At 45.7% G+C, this 26367-nt stretch overlaps 4 protein-coding genes across 12 annotated transcripts in view; 2 read left to right on the top strand and 2 right to left on the bottom strand.

Moving 5' to 3' along the window:
* The first annotated feature begins 1312 nt into the window (after nt 1-1312).
* LOC120386892 (torsin-1A-like) lies at nt 1313-23213 on the top strand. Of its 5 annotated transcripts, XR_005589964.1 has the most exons (8): nt 1313-1526; nt 2159-2424; nt 4148-4323; nt 4415-4542; nt 19480-19543; nt 19749-19815; nt 22446-22766; nt 22892-23213. XR_005589964.1 is itself a non-coding variant. In XM_039506895.1 (5 exons), exons 1-5 carry the CDS (start codon nt 1325-1327, stop codon nt 8278-8280), a joined length of 1023 nt encoding a protein of 340 aa, XP_039362829.1. In that variant the 5' UTR covers nt 1313-1324; the 3' UTR covers nt 8281-9482. The 5 variants fall into 5 exon arrangements, 2 of the variants coding, with proteins under 2 accessions (XP_039362829.1, XP_039362830.1); XR_005589963.1 differs by lacking the exon at nt 19749-19815; XR_005589962.1 differs by lacking the exons at nt 19749-19815; nt 22446-22766.
* LOC120386891 (torsin-1A-like) lies at nt 11436-18887 on the bottom strand. Its single transcript, XM_039506894.1, has 6 exons — nt 18768-18887; nt 18537-18735; nt 17351-17616; nt 16242-16417; nt 15433-15560; nt 11436-13698 (listed from the first exon to the last, which is right to left on the bottom strand). Exons 1-6 carry the CDS (start codon nt 18837-18839, stop codon nt 13445-13447), a joined length of 1095 nt encoding a protein of 364 aa, XP_039362828.1. The 5' UTR covers nt 18840-18887; the 3' UTR covers nt 11436-13444.
* The window catches only part of PTGES (prostaglandin E synthase), a 98478-nt gene continuing 90591 nt past the window's right edge, over nt 18481-26367 (top strand). For 2 of the 4 annotated variants that reach the window (XR_005589965.1, XM_039506901.1), the window contains exon 1: nt 22963-23086. The gene's annotated coding sequence lies outside the window, so the exon portion shown is untranslated. Of the gene's footprint in view, nt 18617-18873; nt 19021-19479; nt 19544-22962; nt 23087-26367 lie in introns of those variants that run through there. The other 2 variants (XR_005589966.1, XR_005589967.1) reach the window with 2 other exon arrangements.
* On the bottom strand, nt 21352-25945 carry LOC120386894 (torsin-1B-like). 2 transcript variants are annotated; one of them, XM_039506897.1, is made up of 5 exons: nt 25654-25945; nt 23886-24154; nt 22887-23062; nt 22106-22233; nt 21352-21811 (listed from the first exon to the last, which is right to left on the bottom strand). In XM_039506897.1, exons 1-5 carry the CDS (start codon nt 25838-25840, stop codon nt 21567-21569), a joined length of 1005 nt encoding a protein of 334 aa, XP_039362831.1. In that variant the 5' UTR covers nt 25841-25945; the 3' UTR covers nt 21352-21566. The 2 variants fall into 2 exon arrangements, with proteins under 2 accessions (XP_039362831.1, XP_039362832.1); XM_039506898.1 differs by lacking the exon at nt 25654-25945 and adding an exon at nt 24365-24454.

Below are 26367 nucleotides of genomic sequence, written 5' to 3'. Positions count from 1 at the left end.
CACACTAGATTCATCCCATGCCGCTTGTAATGAAGTCCTGGATGTACTTAAAACAAATATTAGTCAAAAAATTTCTAAAGTTGTGTGACATTGACTAAATCATCAAATCAGAACAAGTACCAGCAGCAGCAGCTGTTGTGAGAGTTGGGATCATGAGCCAGCTCACATCCAGTGCTTTAGTAATCCTTTGTAGCCAACTTTAATCCAGGGATCAACAGTGCATTGATATGTAAAACCACCTGATTTAGCAAGCATGAAAATATTTTATACAAATTGACATGACTGTTCATAATAGGAAGTACAATGAATCGGTTGTGCTGAAAGCAGTGCCAATATTGTATTCATTCTTTAGCATGAGCAGCTGTCAATGGGCTGTTCTCAAGCAGCAGTGACTCTGACAGACCAAAAGCATTATTTAATTACTCTTTACAACGGGGCTGGGTGTTAAAGGGTTTATATAACAGCCTTGCCCTCCTTCCACCCCTGCTTCTACCTGTTACACTGCACAGAATGAACTAGGCGCCTCACAGAAAAGTTCTCACACAGGGGGTCAGCAACCTTTCAGAAGTGGTGGGCTGATTCTTCATTTATTCACTTGCATTTAGGGTTTCACGTGCCAGTCGTACCTTTTAACGTTTTTAGGTCTCTTTCTATATAATATAGAGCAACTATTGTATGTAAAGTAAATAAGGTTTTAAAAATGTTTAAGAATCTTCATTTAAAATTAAATGAAGGAGCCGGGCAGCGTGAGTGCCACTGACAATCAGCTCCCGAGCCGCAGGTTGCCTGCCCCTGCCCTAACAGAACATGGGGGGTTGCGAAGGGCTGGTTAAATGCCCCTCCCGCGGGGATCTGTGGCCACGAGCCGCTGCCCCAAGGGCGGCTGGTGCGTCCCGCTTGGGCCGGTGCCGTCTCACGGGGCTACGAGGGGCTCGTGCCGGTGCCGCGTCGGGACAAGCTGGCCCGGTTCGTGCACCCGGAGGCCACCTCACCACACCCTGCTGCGGTATTAACGCAGGTGGCGCCGCACGCTACGTCATGATGACGATCTGAGTTATTGCACGCTTGACCGCCTGTCGCGACACGTGACCGGCCGCTTTGCGTCCAAAGGGGGCGTGGCCATTTTCGGTCACGTGACAATTAAGGCCTCTGTTTCCAAAATGGCCGCCACCTCCTCGCGCCCGCTCCCTCAGCCCTGGCCAAGGCCTCTGCCCACAACCAAGATGGCGGCGCCGGAAGCGGTTAGGCCGGATGCGGAAGTGCCGGTGCCGGGTGGGGGTGGTGGCTGGCAGGGTCGGGGCTGTGGGGGCCTGGCGGAGGGGGTATGAAGCTGCTGCGGGGGCCGCTGGGGGCTGCCCTGGGCCTTGTGTTGCTGCTGAGCCCGGTGCAGACGGTGGAGCCCATCAGCCTCGGGCTGGCGCTGGCTGGCGCCGCCTCAGCGCTCACCGGCCTCATCTCCTACCCCCGCCTCTACTGCTACTTCAAGGAGTGCTGCCTCCAGCGGGAGGGGGCCCGGGCGGGAGCAGGTACGGCGGGGCGGGGGTGGCAGTTATGGGGTACGGGCGGGGTTGAGCTTGGGGGCTGTTTAAGCTGGGGAAGGATGGGGGGCCCCTAGGAAGATGCGCCCTGAGAGAGGGGGGCAGGGCAGGGTCGCTGGCGAGAGGGATATGGGGCAGCAGGCGGAGGAAGGTGGTGAGGGGCAGGGAGAGGCGATTAGAGGTAGGATGCCAACGAGGTGCAGGGAGGCTGTCGCTAGAGGAAAGGGCCTGTTGGGGGTGCGGGGCTCTAGGGAGGACTGGGCTCTGCCTTCGTCTAAAGGGATGTGTGGCTCCTTCCAGATGGAAGGAGGTGGAGTAAAAGGGGGACTTGGTATGATTCTCTCCACAGGAACATGGGGTAGTGTTTGGCAGCTGGAACCAGAGCATCACATGCTAGGTCCGTAGTCTCCACTGGTTATATCTATATATTCAAGAGAAAAATGGTTGCTCTGTTCTAGTCAGGGTAGCTCTTTGATCCCCCAGCAGCTGCCCAGGGATGAGCAAAGTTTGGGCACCCCTGGATAATGTTATCAAAGGGGCCTCTCTTCTGAAGCAGCTTAGAAACACTGAAACTTACCACCTTCTTTTCTACTTATCTGATTGGTGTCTCCTTCATTCAGCACTGCAGGAGGATTTGGACAAGAAACTATTTGGCCAGCACCTCGTGAAGAAGGTGATTGTGAAAGCTGTGAGTGGCTTCTTGAACAATACAAACCCCAAAAAGCCTCTCACCCTCTCCTTGCATGGATGGACTGGTACTGGCAAAAACTTTGTCAGTAAAATAATTGCAGAGAGTATCTACGAAGGAGGCCTGAACAGCAATTATGTCCATCAGTTTGTGTCCACTTTGCATTTTCCCCATGCACATAGTGTTGGCCAGTACAAGGTAAGAGTGCATTTTGGACCTCATGATAAGCGATTGGGGGGGTTATCTCCTTTGCTAGTTTATAAAGGTTATGGGCTCAGCAGTACTAGCAAGTGAAGACTTTTTATCTTAAACAGTAAAATACAATGTATGCTGAGTCTGAAGTGCAAATGTGTAAACCCTAACGTTTAGGGACTAATTTCCCTTATGCATCTTCTCATGTTTCTACCCAGAGGGAAAGGGCACAGGTAGGGCATCAACATGGGACTTGGAGCAGAGAACTGAGCCCAAGTATCCCACCACAGGCTTCCTGTGTAACTTTGGGCATGTGACTGTCTTTCCCTGCCTCAGTTTCCCAATTGAAAAATGGGGCTAGTAGTACTTTATCCCTCACAGAGGTGTTGGGAGTATGAATATATTAAAGCTTGTGAAATGCTGAGCTACCCCAGTAACAGGCAGGTAGATATGTGAGGCAGCACAGTTTCAAGAAATACCATTGCTTGTGTTCCTGAATTTTAATCCTGATTCTGCCACTGGGTTGTGTGAGAGTCTCTTCTGCTGCCTGCGAAATGAGGATGAAACTTTTCTACCTAGCAGGAGTATTATGCTGATTAGTGAATGTTTGTACAGTGTTTTGAACATGTAAACACAAAATGTGTGCATGTTGAAGACTTAAAGGAATGGAACAGTCTATACATTAGCTTTTAAAATGGAGAATTCTACTTTTTCTCTAGATTATATATTTCCCCTTGTAAAGCTTTCTATTGGCCTGTCCCAGCTGAGTCTTTCCTAAATGCAGTTGGGAGAAAAGGATCTTTATGCTCTTTGTTCACTTACAAAGAAAAACTGCTTGTGAAATTTACCATGTGGTCAGTGCTAGAAACTAAAGTCCTCTCTGTCCATAGCACAGGCACTGGAGTCTTCCCTGCACTGCCTCACCCATGAGCAGGAACCAAATAATAGAGAGACTGGTAAAATGATGTTGATCACTGGAGGTGATCAGCAGGCTCATTGTTGGTTTTTAATCAACTGTCCCAGTTCCTTTTCTTTCTCACTGCTAATCTTAAACATAACATTTAACAGTGGGTAAACCCCTGTGCCATATAATAAAATACTTAAATGGGGTTAACCCCCATTCCTGAACAAAGCTACGCTTCTGAAAGGTTTTTCATCACCTCCAGTTAGATTACTTACTAGTGTTTAAAGCATGGGACTAGGAGTTATGATTCTAGGTTCTGTTCCTAGCTGTTCCTGTGATTTTATTATATGATCTTGGCAAGGTCACTTAATCTCTCACTGACTCAATTTGTGCAACATTCATTAGTTGGGTAATGTTTTGAGATCTAAAGATGGAATATGCTATATGACTGCAGAGTATTCGCACCAGAGAAAATAGTTTGACCCAGTGGGCTTCACTTTGAGATCACTGCTTTGTATTAATGTTAATTCACTGGCTTGAAGTATAGTCCTTTTCATGGATACCTGGCAGACAGATTCTGGTAACTCACCTGGGTTTTTAAGGTTATTTTAACAACCAGAATGCATTTCTGTTCTTTTTATCATTATTTACTGTTGACCTTTTAACCAGTTTTTGATCAAGAAATTCACATAATTACAGGTGTACAATTGAAGTTAAAGCTTTTGACTGGAAAATGATGATCTAAAGTCTACATATTTCCTGTGTCTTTGATGCAACATTGCTGCAAATGGAATTTGCATTCTCCTTTATTTTTGTGTAACATAGGACCAGTTGCAGTCATGGATTCGGGGAAATGTGAGCGCCTGTGGCAGGTCAATCTTTATATTTGATGAAATGGATAAAATGCATGCAGGACTCATTGATTCCATCAAACCATTCTTGGACTATTACGAGCAGCTTGATGGAGTGTCCTATCGACGAGCCATCTTCATCTTTCTCAGGTAAGGAGCATCTGTGAAATATTTGCAATACTGTAAACTGAATGCTCTGTGAAACACATCCATTTGAAATCCTTTTCCTTCCTTCACGCAGCAATGCGGGGGCTGAAAAGATAACAGAGGTGGCATTAGATTTCTGGAAAAGTGGAAAGAAAAGGGAAGACATGGAACTCAAAGACCTGGAAGCTGGAGTTTCTCTGTCTGTCTTCAACAACAAGAACAGTGAGTAATATTGATTATTCCCGTGGCTAAAATCCTTCTCTTTGAATGAGTGGTTCTGCATCTGTTTCTGGTATTCGCCAACTGCTTCTTTTGGAGAACACCTAAGAAACAAATGTTTGTTATAATAGTCCCAGTGGTAATCCTGGGATTGCCGTAATATTTCACTCTTTTATATAGTTTGACTTTTCAACAGACTATATGCAACTTTTAAGTGGGATTATTTTATGCATCTTTTTGCTGCCTGTGGCACTGAGCTACTATCTCTGATGAGGAAGGTTCCCATTCCCCTTCCCAAGACTGTAGATAGAGTTCTTTGGCTCATAATTGGAGGCTGCATGATAAATGCAACACCCTAATCCTTCCTTGCCCTTCAGAATTGAGGGCGGATGGATTGCCAGCCTGAGTTACTGTTTCCCTAAATTATAATGGCATAGTTGTATAGTTACAAAGTTATTTTTAACAATAGCTTAGAAATAAACCTTCTAACAATGGACCCAGACTATTACAGCTCTCCAACAGAGGAGTCCACAGGATAACAAACTAAGAAATGCACTCAGTGATCATCATCATTCATTCATGCCCGTCAGGTGGGGGGGTAGCCACCAACCTCCATCATATCCTGCCTATCCTGGGCCATTCGCCTAGCTGGTTCCAGGTATTTTTTTTTTTTTTTATCAACCTGAAGGTCGTCTATCGCCTTTTTTCTTATTTCTTTTTTTTCCCCGCCCTCTTTTCTTTTTTTTCTACTGCCATGGTCGGTCCATGTGCCGATGGTAATCCTCTGGCTGCCTGAAGGGTGTGATCGGTGAAGTGGCTTCCTCGCGGGCTTTCACCACCACACAGCGTCATGCATCTGAGTTGAGTTCCCTTCTTTTCTAGCTAAAAGTCTCTGTTAACTCTATTGTTTTGCGTTTCTGTAGCACTGATTTTTTTTAGGGTGTGGTTGCTAGCCCGCCCCCCCCCTCCTCCTTTACCCTGACTTGGGACAGGCAGATGGCCCCAAAGGACCTCTCTGGTGGAGTTGCACTCAGTGACTGCTGTGTTAAATGATGGATTCTGCATCTGTTGGGTGATGTTTTTTGAGCAGCCTTAGCGGGAGAGAGAGAGGAACTGCTTTTACCACAGTGAAAGTGCACACAGGTTTATTTACCAAGAGAGAGAAACAAAAGTGGCAGGGCTAGAGTTGATGTGAACTGGTGTGGCAGCAGCAGTTGCAGCTCAGTGCAAACTCCACTTTTCAGGCAGGGAGGTACCATGGTATAGTCATGAAGTATTCAGACTGATGCTGTTTGGTTGCTGATTTGAGCTGGAGAGGAATGGTCCAGCGTGAAGGACATGGGACTGCTCTGTAATTTATTAATATTGTAGGTGACCTGGCTCTTGAGAAGTTCACTGTGTCTACAACACAGTACGGATAAATAGATGGTTTAAGAAAAAATTAAAATCAGACCTTTTTGTTCAAATTACACCTCTACCCCGATATAACGGGACCCGATATAACACAAATTCGGATATAACACGGTAAAGCAGTGCTCCGGGGGGAAGGCGGGGGTGTGTGCTGCACACTCCAGTGGATCAAAGCAAGTTTGATAGAACACGGTTTCACCTATACCGTGGTAAGATATTTTGGTTCCCAAGGACAGCGTTATATTGAGGTAGAGGTGTATTTACAATTTTTTTTAAATAAACCTATTTAAAATTAAACGTCTGGTTATGACAACCTATGTTAAGGCCTAAACTTACTATAATCTATTAAAATTTTAATTAAATATAAAATATGAAGCATTACATGGTTGCTGCCAAATTTTAAAGAAAGTCAAACCACTGCACTGGTGGAAGTCACTGGCCAAACCAGAGTTTGTTGAAGTGCTAAACCAGCTTTTCACAGCAGTAGCCTCTTCAGCAGATGCAGAGAGAGGAGTTGTTGTTTTTACTTTATCCAGTTAGGTCAGGTCAATGACTATTTCATTCAACAATAAGAAATCAATGAGAGTTGATGAAACAAGAAAACTGTTTTCCTCTTCCAATCTGTGTCAGAAGATGACATGTACTTAGTTCTAAAATCCTGAAGGAGATGGTGATGTGAAACAAGCAGTTAAGTTCACTAACCATGGATAGTATTTTCTTTGTTTAAGAAATCAGTTTTAAATGCAAAACGTTTTGATAAACTTTTCGACACAAATCAAAAATACACTTATTTACTAAAAGTATCATTCACCATTTCTGGCATAATAAATACAAAAATTAAAAATCTGAATAAATATAAATAAAGCTATATAATTGCTTACCTGTGTATAGGTTACAGCACATCCTCTTAGCTTCCCCCACCCCCAACAAAAGCACCAAATTGAAGGTAAAGGCTCTATTCAATTGGAAACCAACCTGTTTTAATGGTTACCAACCAATAAGAATCAGACTTTCTTTAGGAAAGTAACTAAAGTACAAATGCAAAACTCCATTAAAACTGATGATTTAATCAAGTTTTCCTGCTTGCTGATTTACATCGTGATTAAAATTTAGTAGTTTTAAATCACTTTGATTTAATTCTACCCACTCTGCTGCATTGGGTAAATATTTGGATATCTATTCTGTGCATGTTAGTTTAGTTTAAGAGCAGCCGGTTGGGAAATAAAAACATGCCCTCGTAAACACTTGAAGGGGGCTAAGAGACAATACCTCAGATATTAACTGTGAAGAACCTACTTCCTTGGCTCTAGCCAAATTTCAGAGCTTGTTTTGCCCAGCCTGGGAATCAAAATGACAATTTAAAAGACTCTGGTGAGAGGTCAGGTAGTTTTTTGTGGGGAATAAACTGAAACACTCATAGACCCTGCTGGAGGGTCTGAAGCAGGAAGGCCTTCCTAGGCGTCCAAGACAGGGAGACGGTAAGCCATAGGTAAGATAAACATGTGCACAGTCCTTTTGTTGTTTTTAAATCCTCTTTATGTTACGCTTTATTCCTACTGCTAAGATTAAACAATACTTTGGTTTGAAAAGGGTGTCTGGTCAGTGTATTTACTGCTTGTCATGGGCTCCTGAAGGGAAGAATCGCAGGTACCCGAACCCAGTTGGACCCGTCAGGGAAATCACAGTTGATCCACCAGATACTGTAGCCAGGACCCAGTCTAAAAGTGGGAGAATTGTAGGATTCTGTCCCAGGACAGTTAAAGGTTTAGAGCCTAATACCTGAGGGGCTGTACTCAGAGACTGGAGAGAGGGCAGAGGTGCCGCTAGCCTTGAAACCTTGACGTGCAGCAACAGCTCCAATATGTGTTATTTCTGTATCCATCCTGCTTGGCTTAAAGTGAAGCCACTCTCATACCGTGGCAATGTGTGACCTTATAAAAGGAGAAGTGATTGTGGTAAGAATAAAAACAGAATAAACAACTTTAGGGTGGGTAGCAGAGAGATGTGATAAATATATTCCCCCTCCCTACTAGTTGTCAACCTCCACAAAAGGTGCACTAACCAACAGTGTTTTTTGCAGGCGGCTTTTGGCACAGCAGCCTGATCGACAGAAACCTCATTGATTATTTTGTCCCCTTTCTGCCTCTGGAGTACAAACATGTGAAAATGTGTGTCAGGGTTGAACTTGAATCACGTGGCTACATGGTGGATGAAGAAATCATAACCAAGGTAGCTGACGAGTTGACCTACTTCCCCAAGGAGGAGAAAATCTACTCTGATAAAGGATGCAAAACTGTGTTCACCAAGCTGGATTTTTACTATGACTTATAATGTTTTACGATGCTGTGATCTGCAAAGGAAAAAATTAACCTAATCACAAAGTGGACTATCCGAAACATTTCATTGGTCAAGCACGTTTTTTAAAAAAAAAAGAACATTGTAATGTAATTGGCTGATGTAAATAAGTGGAATACACTTCTTTTTATTCTGGGGGAGCCTTGTAATAGTCATATCTTCAAAAGACGTCAGTCCTGTGCCGTGAAGTTAGAAAAGAACTGTGCATGGAACAGTCACCCCTTCCAGAGCATTGTCTAACAGTGCCTGTGATTTATCTCAAATCATGGATGGATTGATTGCTACAATTGGTTAATGGAACACAGCTATGTACATTAGACCTGCAGTTTTGATCTGGTTTTAATTAGGTTTTAATTTGTAGAAATGGTTTCCAAATGGTGCAGATATAAGGGCCTTGATTAAAATATTCTGTAAGACCATTCCTAGGAGTTGTGGGTGGGGTATTTCCCAGACTGTCTTTGAAAGGTGGATATGCAGGTTTTTCTTGAAAATAACCAGCCTTGGTGTTTCCAGCTGTATTGGAATCAAAGTACAGGAGTGAGTATGTTTTTACCTAGCATGATGTAGTGCCGTTCTTATAAAAACAGGGGTGTAAACTGTCCCTTCTGGTGCCAAACTGCATTAGGGGAAGGTCAGTATGTGAAACAAGGCTGAGTAAGAAGAGGAACTGCAGCAAAGTCACTGACTATGTCCCTGTAATGGAGTTAGTTCCTTCTTTGGCTGTTCGCTGTGAAGTGTAGCAGTGACACTCGGTCTCTTTCCTTTTCCTTCTTTGCAGTAATGAAGAAAAGGGCTATTTCATAGAATCAGAGTAATTGGAAGGCAGAATCTGTTAAATCCTATTTAGTCCACATAGCTGCTGTAAGATTTTCTTTAGTTTCAAACTTTTCTAAATGCAGAAAACATCAGTCTGGATAATTTTTCACCCCTTTCAAGCTCTTGTGTGATTTAGTTTTGATCCCAGCCTTACAAGGCAGTGCCATGTGGAAAGGGATGGAGATGGTTTTAACACTACCCAGGAAAATATTTAATTGCAGTAATGCCAAAGTTACTGCAACCCATCTGCCAGTTTTATTTATAAATGCCAACACTGCTAACTTTTTTCACTCGTTTCTAGCTCTCACAATTTCAAAATAAGATTTTTATAATTCCCTCAATAAAAGTTCTCACCAGTAAAATTTGTATATGGTACCTCTCTGCTATTTGCATATATTGAAGGGACTGCCTCATGGTTACCTTTGTATGTAAATTTACCATCTTACCACACTTATTCTGCCATTTGGTTAGAGGCATTCAGCTGTGCTTGAATACAAACTTTCATGTTCACTTTTTGCAGCTAGGATACAAAGGGGCTAGGGAGTGGAGAGAGACATGGTTCTTTAGCCATAACTAATTTTTTTTAGCAAAGTCATTATGGTTTGCAATGTGAAGCAAGCAATTAGGGCAGACTGCTTGGGATTGTGCATGAACTTTCTAACACTATGCTACTGCAAACCAGGCTCCTAGTAAGAGGAACAGTCTTCCACATGCTGTAGTCTCAACAGTATTTTAAAGGTGGTTAAAACACTGACTAGATCTGTCTAGCTGATAGAGTAGATTAAAACCCCACTTCCTTAGTCTGCCCACTTCTTATTGATATCGCTAATGTGGGTGACTAGTTACAGTAAATAATGGCCTTAGCTATGTCTACGTTGTGCCACAGGGCAGACTAGGGGGTTGTAAATTGCTGCAGGCACCAGGGTGCTGCATTGTAACAGCTGTGGCTACTGTATCTAGTTTGCATTAATGTAGCCCTGTTTAAAGAGGACTGTTTATGCAAAGTAGATTCCTTTTAGTTCATTCCAGCTGTGTCCACATGGGACAGTTAGAGTGCAGCACTTGGTGTGTACTGCTTTTTGCACCTCTGTAGAGAAATGGAGCAGTGGGATTCAAGTCTTTCCTGTTTGTTCTTGTTACATTTGGATAATGTAATTAACTTAAGTCTGTTAGCTCATCCTCACAGGTTCCCTTTAACCTGCTGGTTTCATAAACCCACCAGGAGCCTGAGTTTTTGAAACTTGCAGGGCAGACCAGCTGGAATAAGGGTATAGTGCTCCACACAGTCACTATTTGTGGGCTTTTCCAAAATACATAAATGATGACGATTACATTCTCTCAGCTTACAGTGACATGATGCAATTAGCAGAGAGGGGAAGTAAGAAACTTCCATCACTGTCCCTGGTGGTTTCTGTTCAAGAAATCCTGCTCTCGTTTATATCGCAATATCCTGAACTGCTCACTTTCAATAGTGAAGAACATTATGCAACTCTGCCAAGTAATACTTTGCACTTCCATCTGGTAGTGAACTCAAAGCACTTAATGCTGTTCGATTTCTACTCCTGTGAGAGCACTGTGGGGAAGAGCATTTGCCCTTGTCTTGCATAGAACACTAATTTCCCACTAATGACAGGATGTTTATACTGGGCTGCTGGCATTTTAACCACCCTGCTGTCTAGATGATAGGGTGTTTAAATTCCAGCAGGTACTTACACTGTAGCAGTGGGGGAAAATTGCTTGTTGGGACACACATCAATTGCCCTGGTCAGGTCAGAGTTAGGACCAAGATCCTGCTTGAATACATCCTATGCTGCAAAAGATATGACAAGTTACATTTCTACAATTCCATCATAGAAAAAACTGGCAGGACTGCTGAAGACTTGCTGTGAGAAGAGCAAATGTCTAGCCACTCTTGCTAGAAACAGGTAAAAATGCACCCGTTCAGCTAAATCCCCACCTCAGGTCTATCACCTGAAAGGAGCATTACTTCTCTGCCCCAGGAAGGCCTTCCTCCTCTATACTCGGGAATGGCACTTTTGCAAATTGCATTGGTGTGGTTCAACTGGGGCACCCTGCTGTATTAACTGCTGAATTCAACAAAAAGCTACAGGGAGGTTTAGCCTATCCTTACAAGGATCCCTTATTTACCCTGGGAAGGAGCAGGTCAGTCAGATGTTACTTAAAGATGGCCTGACTTCATCAGAACAAACCCGAGCAGAAGGAATCTGAGATACCACAGCATGACTGTCTAGGTGTTGAGCAGTAGAGTGGTAGTATCTACCAGCTGGCAGTTATTAAATAAGTCAAAAGGCAGCTGAAGGATGAAAGACATTTATTGCAGCTATGACATTTAGAGTTTTAAAAACTGCATGAGTACTTTACATTCAGAACATCAATGCTGGAAGAGATACCAGACATTTGTGGGTGCAGTGTTTAGAACCTTTTTGAGGAAGAGTTACCAATAAGGGTAAAACATCACACATCAAAGCAACAGTCCAATGTCCCAAGGTTAAGAGCTAGTGTTCACTTCAAGTGATTGCATCAGAGTAAACAGTTTGTCACAGTTATGACAAAACCGCATGCAGGGTTATAAAAAAAGTGTAACTGACTCCAATTTCAGAGGTTAACCTGACCATTTAAAGCTTTCTTGCTGGTAGTTTGAACAAAAACAGGCTTGATCTGAGATGTTAATATAAAGCAGTTTTGCACACCATCTTAAAACAAGTGTCAATATTAGGGAGTTAATTCAGCAACTACATAATAAAATCAACTTCCTCCCATAAATCTTAGCTGCACTGGTATCATGCTGCACGTACTATGTAGTTCACTTAATGTGTAAGTTAAACTTTCTATCCTCCATGTATATAAAGGCACTTCCATCTCACATCTGGGGAAGAGTAGGAGGGAGAAAGAGTTAGGAAGTTGAGTCTTTGGTGAGTAAGCTGCAATATGAAAATTCCACCCTTACTCGATGGGTGAAGGTTGATCCTCTCCCAGCTTCCTAACCCTTCAGGTTCCCAATTCACCTTGCTGCTGGGAACAAGATGTTTCACACTGTCCATCCCAGACACCAGTTCTCATTAATTTTACAATGTTATTAAAAACTATTAAAAATAAGGCTGGGATGGGGGAAAGGTTGTTCTTTTACCATATTTCCCACCCCCCCTTTCCCTTCCTGGTTCTGTAGGAAAAGATTTTATACTTCCACTTCAATCTAGTATAAAATAGTATCAAAAATAGACTATTCAAAATCATTTCTACTCTCACGTAACATTCAAGCAAGGGGTGCGGCTGGGGAGGGGAAGGGGGATGTTGCTGGATTATGTGGCTGTGGCTTGAAGGGAATGTAACACCTTGTGGATTTCATGCCCGCCACTGTGCACAGATACTGACCTGACAAGTTGTAACAGTCAAACCCTCATGAATATTTCCCCCTGAAAGACAAGCCACTTGCCTGAGGTGCTGTAGCAGTCAAACCCCTGGTGAACGGTTCCCCCCCACTGAAAGGGACAGAAATACCCATTGGCAGCCAAGCCCACAGCCACTTGGACTCTGATTCAAATTTCGTATGAGGAGGGGAAAGAATACAGAGTCTTTTGGATAAAGACTGTGGAGGGAAGCAACTGATTTCTCCCCAACCCAAGATTTCTCTGAGTTCACCTTAACGTTTCACATCACCAGAGCAGGAAGCATGAAGACAGCTTAGAGTCAGAAATGAACCAAGGTCCTGCCCTTCCATCCCTGGACAACTGACCACCTGAGCACACCACCACCACCCCTTTCCAGAGCACAAGGAGTCCTTCCACCACAGAGGCATTTGAACTAGCAAAGTATCAAGGCCTCAACCCTTGCTGCCATTATCATGGACCCTGGACGCGCCAGCTGAAGTCAAGGCCAAAGCGCCCATTGATTTCAATGGGAATAGGACTGGGCCTTCCATATGCTAGGAAGGGACTGTGGCCAAAGGGAAAGATTCCTTCATTTCACTCCAGTCATCTAGAAGAGAGGGTTGGAGGGAGAGGATGGAATTTTTAACAATCTCAGCTGTTAAAACACAATGTAGTGAAGGCTGGATCCAGTGATGAATGCCCTGCTCAAAGATTTCTAGAGACTATCCCAGATTAAAAAGGCAACACTTGGGTACTGCCCGTTTAAGGAAGAGCACTGGGGTTTAAAAAAATAAAAAAAATGAGTCATGCCTAGGATCCCTGACACACGTCCCAAAATATTAAAAGTGCAAAGAGACAGACTTCAAAATGCCATTAAAAGTGCTTCAGCGAGGAAAGGGCAGCGCGTTCCTTGTTCCACCTCAGTTCCATATTGCTCATAACCTCTCCCAATAATACAACAGCTTCTGCTGCACGAGCTTGCAGCCTTTATCGGAGTAGATTTTCTCATCTTTTGGGAAGAATGTCATCTCCTTGGCCACCTCGTCGACGATCGCCTCGCTGATTTTCTTGCCACCAGCCTCGATTTCTGCCCTGATGCACATCTTAAGATGCTTGTACTCCAGGGGCAGGAAGGGGACAAAGTAATCAATGAGGTTTCTGTCGATCAGGCTGCTGTGCCACAAGCCACCTAGAAAACATCAGACAGGAGGTTGCGTAAATGGTCAGGGAGAACAAATGTAACATCTTAATGATAGTTCTGGCCTCCATTGTCAATAAATGCTTGGTCCTTGTTTTCTAGGTAGGTGATTTTACTAAATGACAGATGAACAGCCCCCAACACTTCCAAACATGCACTGCACCTCGGTCTTACACCACTAGGGACATTATCTAAGATTTAGACTTTGATTAATATTTGTTACTTATAAAATGGCACTAGCTTGCACCAAGCATAAAGCAGGAATCTTCTATACACTGTTCTGTCAGTGCGCTTCATTCCTGATCTGCAGCGCCCTCTGCTGGTCCAGTTGCAGCTCATCCCCTGTGCAGAGGTCTTTGATTTTACTAAGCTACTGTGGAGCCCTACCAAATTCACAGCCACGAAAAACACATCACAGACTGTGAAATCTGGTCTTTTGTGCTTTTACCCTATACCGAGGTTCTCAGACTCCATTGTACCGTGACCCCCTTCGGACAACAGAAATTACTACACGACCCCAGGAGGGGGGACTGAAGCCTGAGCCCATCGGAGCCCCGCCCCCTGGAGGGGGGAGGGGCAAAGTCAAGCCCAAGAGCCTCAGTCCCAGGCAGGGGGCCTGTAATCCGAGCCCCAATGCCCAGGTGGAGGGGCTCAGGCTTTGGCCCCAGGAAGTCTAAGCCAGGCCTGGCGACCCCCTTAAAATGGGGCTGTGACCCACTTTGAGGTCCCAACCCACAGTCTGAGAACTGCTGCCCTACACATTTCACAGGGAAGACCAGTGTTTCTCAAATTAGGGGCCCTGACGCAAAAGGAAATTGCAGGGGAGTCGCAAGATTATTTTAGAGGGGGGTTGTGGTATTGCCACCCTTACTTCTGCGCTGCCTTCAGAGCTGGGCAGCCAGAGAGCGGCGGCTGTTAGCCGGGCACCCAGAGCTGAAGGCAGCGCCCCACCAGCAGCACCACAGAAGCAAGGGTGGCAATACAATACCAGGCCACCCTTACTTCTGCACTGCTGCTGGCGGCGGCTCTGCCTCCAGAGCTGGGCTCCCAGCCAGCAACCACCGCTTTCCATCAGCTCAGCTCTGAAGGCAGCACCATTGCGAGCAGCAGCACAGAAGGGTAGCAGTACCACAACCCCCCGATAACCTTACAACCTCCGCTGCACAGCTCCTTTTTGGGTCAGGAGCCCCCAAATTACACCACCGTGAAATTTCAGATTTAAATAGCTGAAATAATGAAATTTATGATTTTTAAAATCCCATGACCATTAAATTGACCAAAATGAACCACGACTTTGGTAGGGCCCTAGCTATCAGGTAGGCAGCTGTCTTCTAAGAACTAGGCTGGGATCATCTAACATCATTTTCGCTGGGACTTAAGTTAGGTTATAAACTCAGGTCAATCCGCAGAGGTGAACGGTTAGTACATTAGAGTCTCCCAGCCCCAGAAATATTGGGCATAATTTCTCCCTGAAACAAATATTCCATTAGGTGAGGACCCAATCCTGAGAGCTGCAGAGGGCCTCCTGAAAGGTGCCAAGCACCCAGTGAAATCAATGAATTGTTGTGCTCAGTGCCTGGTGGTATCTGGGCCTAAGTGAGTGGGAGTGTGTGTACAACAATCTTACATGGGTTAAAGAGGCAAGCTGGGGCAGCACACACCGAGCGAGGATTTTCTGTGTTTATGAAGTAAAAGAACCTCCAACTCATTGGGAAAGTAACTCACTATTCTTATTATTGAAGACTGCTACAGATAACACGGACTCCAGGTCTTTCAGCTGAATCTGCTTCCTGTCTTTTCCACTCCTCCAGAAGTCCAGAGCCACTTTATTAATTAAATCCCCACCTGCATTACTGTTCGTAAGAGAAAGAGTTTAGTACAGACCCAAGATAGGAAGAGTCCAGCATCTCTTCTCTAGCAGGATTACATTTAACACTTGTCTGTTCTAATGTTTGTCTGCACAGCAAGCATGTCACCAGAATAAAAAGCCTTAAACCAATGCCTAAGTCATTTAGGACTAAATTCCACACTGTCCCTACAGCGTTGTTTGTGAGCCACAATACCTCTTGCTCAGAAAAAATGGTCACGTAGCTCCCTCTCAAAAGAAATCATAAGCTCGGCATATGTGGTGGGCCCTCTGAGTGACGCAAAGTGGTCTCTCCACCACCCCGTAGTGAAGTATGATACCAGTGCAACGCTCCCAGCGCATGGAATGAGGGACAGATTCAGGATCTGATCTCCAATCTGCAGCGTGCTACTACTAGACAAGACTACCAGATTGGCCCACTTTAAGGTGTTATGCGCTACAGTCCTTTGCTGGATGGAGGCAGAATTGCTCAACTGTATCATAGTCCCTGCAATGCAGACAGCTAATGGACCTTTTTCTTTAGCTCAGATAGCACATGCTTTTTGACAGAAGAATCTGGGTTCTATCCCTGCTGATGCTTGGAAGCTCTGAGTGGCCAAGACACAAACCACAGTGGCAGCGAAGGCCCAGATGAGCCTGAATTTGCCACAGTAGACAGACCACAAACCTGAGAAAGATAAAGATGGCTCTCCGGTAGGACACCCCATCAATCTGCTCATAATAGTCTAAGAACGGCTTGATGGCATCAATGAGGCCAGGGTGCAATTTATCCATTTCATCAAATATGAACACGGATCTGGCACAGGCGCTCACGTTACCCCGAATCCACATTTGCAATTGATCCTGGAACAAACGAGAAACAAACATTAAAAAAAACTAGGTCCCACTGGTAGAGAGCGCAAAATACACCTGGGAGGGGGTGTGAGTAATGATCCTTTAAATGCTCTGATTATATCCAGCTTCCTGAAGGGAGGAATATGACCACTACTTTCACATGCTGCTAGAATGTGAAGCCTGTTCCAGTTATTTGATGAGAGTCACCATAAAGCACATTACTTCCATCCTCAGTTGAACAGTCAAAGCATGAAGAGCAGGGCTCAAATGGAAGAGAGAAGAGACCATACAGGGGAAAGGAAATTTCTTCTACCTTACGACTTCTACCATCTACTTGGCTAATAATAGTAATAATAATAATAAACAACAACAACAATCAAAAATTGATTCCTGAAATGTTCAGTTGTAAACATGTAAAGATGATTTGGGTATGTAACCTTCAGTCTGTGACTATCCTTTTCATGAAAATTGTAGCGAATAAACAAGGTGATTAGCATCAGTCACTTATAAGCCTCTGAAATTACTGCTCCTTACAGTCACCTCATTTAGCTAGAGCGAAGGACATTTCACAACAGTGAAAGCTGTAAAAAGAAACCTGAAGGGTAACCCCAGGGGAAGGAAGGAGAGGAAGTAATTTGTAATCCTTTGAGAAACACTGAAAAGCAGGAGTAAAGAGATTTGTCTGCTTCACTTTCCATTTCTTAGCATTTAACTCAGCGCTGTTGTGTTCCAGTTTCTAGCACTGCAGGGGGATATTTAGATTCCACCTCCACAAACTTGTCAGTGAATGTTTGAAAATACACAGAAACAGCTGGATACAAGATTGTTATTTGAGACACCTATGGATTTGTATACCAAGAACAATCTAATTTCACGGTGTAGAGTTTTAATGATTAATATTTACTGATATAACCAACGGGAAGTTAAAATTTGCTCTCTTACCTTATACAGTGTAATCTGATGTTCATGTGGGAAGTGTAGCGTGGCTATAAAGAGATGAACAAATTTGCTTTTCTCTCCCGCTTTGTGAATGCTCTTTGCGATGAACTGGCTGACAAAGTTTTTACCCGTGCCTCCCCAGCCGTGGAGGGAGAGAGTGAGTGGCTTTTTGGGATTTGGGTTGTTTCTGAATCCCGTCACTGCTTTCAGGATCACGTCTTTGGCAAGGTGCTGTCCAAAGAGTTTATTATCCAGATCCTCCCTCAGTGCTGAAGAATCCAAGGAGAAAAAGAAAGAATGTCATTTTAGAAGAACAAGGATTTCCAAAAATGGCTCGCAAATTGAATGGTATCATGAATCCCATTTCTCTCTCTGGGTGATCTTTATCCCACACAGGGAAACATTAGAGGAGCCTCGATAACTGCGCTAGGGAAACAGAGCCCGATATTGATTTGCACTTACACCAAGGATCTCAAAGTGTTTTAAGAACGCTAATGAATGTAGCAAAGAGTCTGTGGCACCTTCTAGACTAACAGACGTTTTGGAGCATGAGCTTTCGTGGGTGAATACCCACTTAGTCGGATGCATGATGTATTCACCCACGAAAGCTCATGCTCCAATACGTCTGTTAGTCTAGAAGGTGCCACAGAACTCTTTGCTGCTTTTACAGATCCAGACTAACAGGGTGACCCCTCTGATCCTTGACGCTAGTGAATGTGGCTCCTAGAATGTCCAGCTGAGGTACCTGAAGTATCAGCTCCATTTCACAGATGGGGAAACTTCAGGCAGAGAAGGCGAGTGCTTTTCTCACGGTCACAATGCCAATCAGGAGCAGGGCTGGGAGTAGCACCCCAGGGTGCTGGCCCCAGCTCTCCGCTCTTTCCACTAACCCATGCTCCTTCCCCTTGAAACCGGGGGTGTGTCCCAAGCAGCTCTCCCATGGCCCCTCCACCGGGCCAGCCTGGAGCGGCTGGTCCCCCGAGGCTTGGTCCCGCTCTCCCCGGTTACACCGGGTGGCCCCTCGTGCCCCCCGCCCCCCAGTTCCAGCCTGGAGCCAGGGCCCTCGGCAGCGCCAGCCCAGTGCGCCCGGGTTCGATCCCGGTTCCGTTGGGCCGGGCCGGGCCGGGCCGGGCCGGGCCAGCCTCCCCCCGCCCCGGGTTCGGCCCCCCAGCCGGCCCGGTACCGGTACCGGTGGTATTGGGCCGGTCCGCCTCCCCGGGGCAGCACTCCACGAAGCCGCAGTAGAAGCTGGGGTAGGAGAGGTAGCCGGTGAGCACCGAGGCCGCCCCGATGACGATGCTCAGGCTGATGGGCTCCAGCGCGGCCGAGCCCGGCACCAGGAGCCAGAGCAGCCCCGGCAGCAGCTGCATGGCGGCTTCAGCTGGCCGGCCGCGTCCGCGAAGGAGGCAGCGGCTCGCCGCCCGGGCCCGGTAGAAACTACAACTCCCGACGGCCCCTGCGCTGCGCGCACACTTCCGCCACGCGCCGCCATCTTTGTGAGGGCGAGAGTTTAGATTCTCATTGCTTGAAAAGTGTGGGAGGGAGCGTTCGGACGACAGCTACTTCCGCCCCGCACGCACAGGCTTCCTCCGGCCATCTTTGTGAGGGGCGGATGTAGGCAACTGCTTGGGAGGGAGGGACAGGGCCACATGTTCTGCCCAGCTCAAGCCTAGGTGAGGCGTGTGCTGGCTTCTGGCTCCATTCAGGAGCCTGGTTTCCTCTGGGGGTTTCCCATCGCGCGCGCGCGTGTGTGTGTGTGTGTGTTCCTCACAGCTCTGGGGGTGCTGGTGTCACCATATGTTGCGAAACAGCATCACCTCGGGGAGCAAGAGACCAGTTGAAAAGCTCGTCGCCACCTGCAAGAATGTTTTCTCCTCATGATGTAACGTGATGATGTCAGAGTAAAATGTTATCATCACAGTCCCCATTCTCCCACAAAGGTTCCCATGGTGGCAGAGTCGCACCCTGTCTCTGATCCCACAGGCCTTCCCCTGCATTATGTGTCTATCACAGCCCAGAAGATACCTTCCTTTGCATGTAAAGTGTCAGTGCTGATACCTTTCCCCATCCTGCATTGGAATAGTTTGAACCTGTCTGAACAATGATTCTCTCTTATTTGTTTACCATTACAGTTTGAAAGCTACACGTCTGCAGCAGCAGCAGAGTGCCCTGTGCCAGCCCCCGCAGATGGGACAGGTAAATCATTGCAGACTATTACAAAAGAGAGTAAACAGTGAGCCAGCCGGGGTAAATACACAAGGGACTGCCAGAACAGCACTAAATCCTACAACCACCAAGAAAAAAGAGCCTGAAGGAAAATGTCATTTTAAAATTCCAACCGTTGCATGTATAGTTGTTTGAGAATGAGGGTGACATCATTGTGTTTCTTTGTACATTTAAGAAAGCAAGTAGCTACTGGTGAACTGACAGTTTGGAAGACAATAGAAAAGAGAGTTATAATAGACAAAGTGAGTGAAGATGGAAGCATGGATGATGATTTCCGCAGAAGTGAAGTTGAGTCACTATTGTGCACAGATCACTAGCCCCAGTCACCTTTGGTGTATGTTTAAGAACTCTGGGGCTCATTCTGATCTCATTTAGCTAGATCCAAGTCCCACTGAAATCAGCTAAAAGACTCCCTATGGTTTAATTGGAAATTCATATTGGTGTAAGTCAGAAGAAACTCCATTTAAATCAGTGGAGTGTAAAAGAGTGAGAGATTAGAATCAGGCTTTCCATTTCCTCCCCTTTACTAAGTAAGTTTCATTTGGTATTTTTTGCTTCGACCGTTTTATTTCTGCAAGTTTCCGTGGGTGTCAAACTGTCCAAATGAAGTGGCTTCTGCATTTTTCAACTGTACATTTCCTCTTGGCAGACAAGTCTTTAAGTAACCTTAGTGTTTGCTTTTTTGTCCTGCCTTCTTTTCAGTTCCATCAGAGTCATATTTCTTGTGCTAAAAATACTTTATTTGTTGGTGGTTTGTCAGGGAGGAGTTAGAGGGAAATTATCAAGTGTTAATCCAGGGCAAAAATGTAGGTGGTGTAAAAAGTAGTTTTTCAAAAGCTCACACTGACAGAAACCTTTCATGATTTGTTTGACTCACTATAAAAAAGTGTTTATTGTTTGGATTCAAACATTTCCCTAGGGTGTTTGCAACCAAAACATTACAAGGAGAGGTTAGAAAATGAAACTGACTTGCACCAGAAGCATAACTGACTAACATATCTTCATTATACACCTCTACCTCGATATAACGCTGTCCTCGGGAGCCAAAAAATCTTACCGCATTATAGGTGAAACCACGTTATATCGAACTTGCTTTGATCCACTGGTGTGCGCAGCCCTGCCCCCCCCCCCTCCCCCGGAGCACTGCTTTACCGCGTTATATCCGAATTTGTGTTATATTGGGTCGTGTTATATTGGGGTAGAGGTGTACCATCTGAGTGAATTGCAGGAAGGAAACACTCTGTAATTGGTGCATGTACATTTAAGGATCTAAGCTGATGGGTTTTTTGGCAGATATCAATAAACTCATCTTCTTCCCCTCCCTTATCCTTCCCCAAGAATTTCCCTGACAGGATCCTTAAAAATATTTTAATAAAACATTAGGGAAGATTTTAAAAAGCTTAGAAGTGTGTGTGTGAGGGGGCTTATTTGGGCTCCAAGCTTTTTAGAGCATCATTCTAAACCATAGCACCTCTGGCCTATTCTCTAGCCAACCTCTCTCCATAACCAGAGTTTTCTAGATTTGCTGTTACAGTCGAAATCTCGCACCTTCATCATTAATAGAGACTGGTAAGGAATTAAGTGGGCAAGCAAACCTCAGTCAGTAGTTCTGTATATTGGGTCCCTTTTCTTCTGTTGCTTTTGTTTTTCCTTTGTTCATATCCCTGGAAAAACAAGGCCGGCATATCTGCCCTGCCTACTCTGTACTGCCGCCTTCTAGTCTCAATAGGGGAGGTTTGTCAAGATTCCAGAGAGATCATTAAGAATAAATACCATATTAATTTTATTTTACTTACAGCAGCATGTTTTTAAGGTAGGGAAAGGATGTACTGTATTATGCTGAGATGAGAACGTTATCATCTCTCTCCAGGCTTTAGATATATTAAAGGGAAGTTCCCTGCCCCAACAAGCTTACAGTCTGAGAAGATACTGGTGGAAGAAGGAGAAGGAGGCTTGCTTTCTTTTCCTCCTTGTCCTTGAGCACCTGGCCCTTCTAGGTATCCAGGTTCACCTTGGAGGCCACAGTTTTGCAACCTTTGCTAGAGTAGATTCTTTCTTCACTGGGATAGTCGGACATTGCTAAGGCAATCTTTATGATGAGGTCTTCGTCTTCTTGGTGGCCTTGGTAGCGCAGCTCCTCTTGGATGCACTCTTTCACATGTTTATATTCCAGGGGCAAGAAAGGGATGAAATAATCCACTAGGTTCTTCTGGATCAGCTTGCTATTCCAAAAACCACCTGGGGTAGGGGGGAGAGAAGAGAGAGAGAGAGATGTCTGTCCATGCATAGCTGGAATGAGCACATGTCACCACAATGTTTTGTTCTTCTGCAAAGCCTGCTATCTGGGGATCTGAAAGCACTCTACAAACACTATTTGACCTATTGGGGAGGTTTACAGTTGAGTTCTTTAAAATAATTATGTTGCAGGGATATAGTGCTGTGTACCAGTAGTGCATTGGTCATTCCACAGAGAACTGGAGCTGGACAATACACATGGGATCCCATGGACCTCATGAGCTCAGAAGTACTCACTGTTCCTGTTATTGAAAATCTCGGCAGATAGCATAGACTGCAGGTCCGTCAGGGGAATTTCTTCTCTTCCCTTCTGCCTCCTCCAGTGATCGAGCGCCACCTCTGTTATCTTATCCCCTCCTGCATTACTGTTAGGAGAGAAATGAACTGGATCATCAGAATGACCCTCAGCAAAGTATTATCTCAGGAACAATGCAAAGGGCCAGATTGTACCCCCTAGATCCATGCATGGAAGGAGCCCTCAGTGGGTGGGTATGACTTGGGGAATCTATGCACATCTTATGAATTCTGTTCAATATTATGGACTCTCAATATGTATCTTTCTATATGTATCCATCAGAAGAAGAAATGGAAAGAATAGTGAAGCAGTTACAAATGGGAAAGCTGCAGGAATAGACAATATAAAGCTGAGTTGCTAAAAGCCAGTGGGACAAGTGCTGTCAAATAATTAGGAAAAATATCTAAGAAGGTATTGGAGAAAGAGAAGGTACCGGAGGAGTGGCTAATGGCAACATTTGTACAGTTCTGAAGGAGGGAGATCCTGTCACTCTGAATAATTGTAGATGTACAAGTTCTTCTGACTGACACGAGGGTTGGACAGGTTCAGTTACCACATCTGGACAGTCTTTTCTCGGTGACCAAGGAGAGCACGTACAGCAAGGTACCCGAACCTGTGCAATCAAACTGTAGCCTGATGAAAGCCTCTTAGCGCCTGCTTCTCCCTTTGCCCTTGCTGACTCTGTCGGGTCACAGTTACTCACTAACCATTGGATTTCCTTACTTCAGGAAGAGGAAGATGGCCTTGCCGTAGTAGACGCCATTGATAGCCTCGCGATGACTGAGGTATGGCATGATGGAGTCAATCAGACCAGGCGGCATCTGGTCCATTTCAGAAAAAATGAAAAGTGACCTTGGACAGACGCTGACATTCCCTCGAATCCAGTTCTGCAGCTGTTCCTGTGGGGACGGGCAAGATGGTCGGTGAGCAGGGGGAGCTGGAAATCAAGATTGGAGCTGGATTATTTTTTCGTGGGGGATTACACCGGTGCTCTAGGTTGGAGGGACTATTAATGTAATGCTAGTGATATGTAAAGGTAATCAAATCTCACGTGTTAGAGTCTCCCATTGACTTCAGTGGGAGCAGTATGTCCATGTGTGTCGGTGAGGTATTTGTCTGGATATTGACTTCCATGAGACATTAGGTTTAACCATTGCCGGAAGGTCTAATCCTAAACTCATTAAAGTCAGTGGGAGCTTTGGTTCAATAGGGCTGGGGGGGTGGGGGCAGAAATACTGAAAAAGATGGACCAATAATCTGATGTGATGTGGTAAATTCTGTGTCTCTGTACATGAGGCCTGTAGATTCCTTGAGCTATAGTTCGCTGAAAGGATACAGTCAGATAGAATAGGTCTCAAATTTGACCGACTTCCTAAATGTTATAATCTAGTGACGAATGTCTAAATCCTCTTAAAAAGTCCAGTGTTTACGTAGGACCTACAGTAATAAATTTGGGGCAAACTCTGTGGCTAAAGCAAGAACTGGCTTGGACCTCATTTCAAACATTGAACCAACCCAAGTGTTTGGAGAGGTTCAACAAGTTTGGCGAACTTTGTATCATTTTTCACTCCCCTCTGCACTGTCTGGTTATGCCCACGATGGGGAGCAGAGATGTTGAAATTCCCTGGGCAGGGTTATTCACACGCAGCCCCATATGTGATCTGCATGCAGGATTCCTGACCTATCCATCTCATTAGGAGAGTAGAGTCACAAAGGAAGTACCTTATACTGCTTTATATGTTCAGCGTGTGGGAAATGCAAGACTGCGTCATACTGATGGACGAACCTCCTCCTTGCTTCGTGACGCTGGTACAGGTTCTGTGCAATGATCTTGCTGACAAAGGTCTTGCCAGTGCCAGTCCAGCCATGGAAGGACATCACCAGGGGCTTCCTGGGCTGTTTATCTCTGGAGTGCGCGCTCAGTGCTTTCAGAACCACCTGGGTGGCGAGGTGCTGCCCAAAGACTTTCTGTTCCAAAGCCATCTGCAGGGCTGGAGGCATGGTGGGAGGTCAGCGTCAGGAAGCACTTCACTGACCCTCCCTCCCCATGCTACTGCTGAGCCGCAGATGGGGAGAACATTCCCAGTTAGCATTATCATGGGGCCATTTCCCTGTGTGATGGGAGCTGTAGGCACTGAGCTGCTCCCTGTATCTGGCCCTCAGCGGCTGTTCATGGGAGCCAAGCAGCTTGCACGGGTTACCTGGACTATCACTGTAGCGGGTTTCTCATACATGGCTCTGGGATGTGATCCTGTGGTTCAGGCGGGACGTGTTTGTTGAAATTCCTGGATCTTCTTTAACCACCTTGGTGGCATGTAAGGTACCTAATACATGAGGTAAGACATGTCTCCCTTGCCCTCCCCCCATTCTCAAAGAAGAGCTGACATTTCAGTGGCAAGAAGCACTTCAAGGAACACTGCCTATAGGCGGAGGGCTGGAGGAAATCTGTGTACCTTGAAGTAAATGGAGCTATGCTAGTTTTCACCAGCAAAGGATCTGGCTCAGAATCTGCAGCATAGTCCTGCAGGGAAAGGGTTAATTAAAGGCCTGGTGTTACTGGTGCTGAAAACACAAGAAAGGGGATTTCCTAGGCTGCCAGGCTCATGGGTTATGGAAAGTTTCCAACAGGCCATTTATTGATCATCTCGGTTTGATCATCCATTTCTCAGCACTAATGCCCTGAAGGCAGGGCGAGAACTGCTGCCCAGCTTCCTCTTTGGGGCGGCTGCTTGCTTCACAGACGTGAGAGGCGGCAGGGCTCAGAGGCAGGGCGGGCTAGTGGAGAAAGCCTGGGACTCTGAACCTAGCAGTCCTGAGTTCTAATCCCACCCCTAGCCCTGACTCGTGCAGCCAACATTCTCACCAGTGATGCTCTTTTCTGCACAGGGGGGGCCATGACCTCACCACTTTTTACAAGTGACAGGGGCGAGGGGGTGGAGAGGATCAAGCAGGGGGTGGGGTCTTGGGGAAAGGGACAGGGCATCAGCGGAAAGGAGTGGCACGGGGGGCAGGCACGGTTCAGGCACCGCTGCCCCCCACCACACACACTTTTCGGAAGTTGCTACCACTCCTGGTTGTGCAGTGTTTGAGTGCTCAACTGGAAGCAGGGGCATTGGGAGGATTAATTAGCTCACAGCCTTAAATTCACTCCCGAATTATGCCAGCATAAAGCAGGGGATTCCTGGCAAGGGAAAAGTCCATCAAAGGAAAAGCAGTTGTGACATGAGGCATCTGCCAGCGAAGACCCATGGAATGGGAGGAGGGGCATGGCCAGGGCATGCAGTAAGGTCCATTCCCTGGCCAGTCTCTGCCAGGTTGAGCCCTGCCCTGGTGGGAAGGAAAGCTGACCTCTCCCGTCAGAACCGCTGCCTGAAAAGGCAGCCTGCACTTCCCCAGTTAGAATCCCTTCACCCAGAATGCAATAGCATCCCTGAGGTCAGCAGGGCCCTTGGATTCCTCCGCCCGCGTCATCGCTTGCTGCTGCTATTACCTGGGATGTCCAGGGTGTCCTTCATATTGCAGCACTCCAGGAAGCGGCACTTGAGCCAGGAGGCAGGGGAGAAGAGCTGCCACATGACAGCTGCCCCGCAGAAAGCAAGTGAGGTGGTGATGGGCTCCAGAGCTGACACCAAAGTGGGCACCAGAGCGAAGACTCCAGCCACGTTCAGAAGCTTCATGGCAGGAGCTGAATGCCAGCCTGGCTCGGTGAAAGCAAAAGGGAAAGCATCAGAACATGACTTCCTGATGTGTTTCTGCAATCTCAGGATGTTCTGAGAGCTGGAGGCTAGTTCCCGTTAGCCTGGATAAGCCACTGATGCAATAACAATAATTGAGTCATCATCACATTATTATATTTGGTGTTAGCCAGGTTATGTTCCTATGGAAAAATACTGATTTTTTTTCAACAATCTCCTCCCTCCCCCCCATATTATTGACAGAAGTGATTTCTTTTGGTTTTGACTAAATCTTATTTTTTCAGTGAAAAAAGCTTTTCATTGGAAAAATTCCAACCAGCTTTATATACCAGTCAAGACTTGTGTCAAAGATTTGGTGTCTCTTTCAGCAGCTGATGGCTGGGGATGTTCGCCTGCAATGGGGTGTCCATCCCACACAGGACTCGAAGGGGTTAAGCTAGTCATGCAGGCCTAGGAACTCCACAGGCTGCACCTGGAGGAAGAGCCAGGGAGCAGGGACTTGATTGCCA

The sequence above is a fragment of the Mauremys reevesii genome, linkage group 19, assembly GCF_016161935.1.
Source record: "Mauremys reevesii isolate NIE-2019 linkage group 19, ASM1616193v1, whole genome shotgun sequence".
In the NCBI taxonomy this organism is placed as follows: domain Eukaryota; kingdom Metazoa; phylum Chordata; order Testudines; family Geoemydidae; genus Mauremys; species Mauremys reevesii.
This window is presented reverse-complemented; position numbering and strand designations above follow the sequence as displayed.

Excerpts from the sequence above, each read along its gene's own strand:
- LOC120386892 (XM_039506895.1), top strand. The coding sequence starts at position 1,325 with ATGAAGCTGCTGCGGGGGCCGCTGGGGGCTGCCCTGGGCCTTGTGTTG. Across the intron at positions 1,527-2,158 it reads GGGGGCCCGGGCGGGAGCAG|CACTGCAGGAGGATTTGGAC; the intron begins GTACGGCGGGGC and ends TCCTTCATTCAG. Across the intron at positions 4,324-4,414 it reads GCCATCTTCATCTTTCTCAG|CAATGCGGGGGCTGAAAAGA; the intron begins GTAAGGAGCATC and ends TCCTTCACGCAG.
- LOC120386891 (XM_039506894.1), bottom strand. The coding sequence starts at position 18,839 with ATGGCGGCGCGTGGCGGAAGTGTGCGCGCAGCGCAGGGGCCGTCGGGA. Across the intron at positions 17,617-18,536 it reads GGACCGGCCCAATACCACCG|CACTGAGGGAGGATCTGGAT; the intron begins GTACCGGTACCG and ends TGGATTCTTCAG. Across the intron at positions 15,561-16,241 it reads GCCATCTTTATCTTTCTCAG|TAATGCAGGTGGGGATTTAA; the intron begins GTTTGTGGTCTG and ends TCTTACGAACAG.
- LOC120386894 (XM_039506897.1), bottom strand. The coding sequence starts at position 25,840 with ATGAAGCTTCTGAACGTGGCTGGAGTCTTCGCTCTGGTGCCCACTTTG. Across the intron at positions 23,063-23,885 it reads AACATATAAAGCAGTATAAG|GAACAGCTGCAGAACTGGAT; the intron begins GTACTTCCTTTG and ends CCGTCCCCACAG. Across the intron at positions 21,812-22,105 it reads GATTTTCAATAACAGGAACA|GTGGTTTTTGGAATAGCAAG; the intron begins GTGAGTACTTCT and ends CCCCTACCCCAG.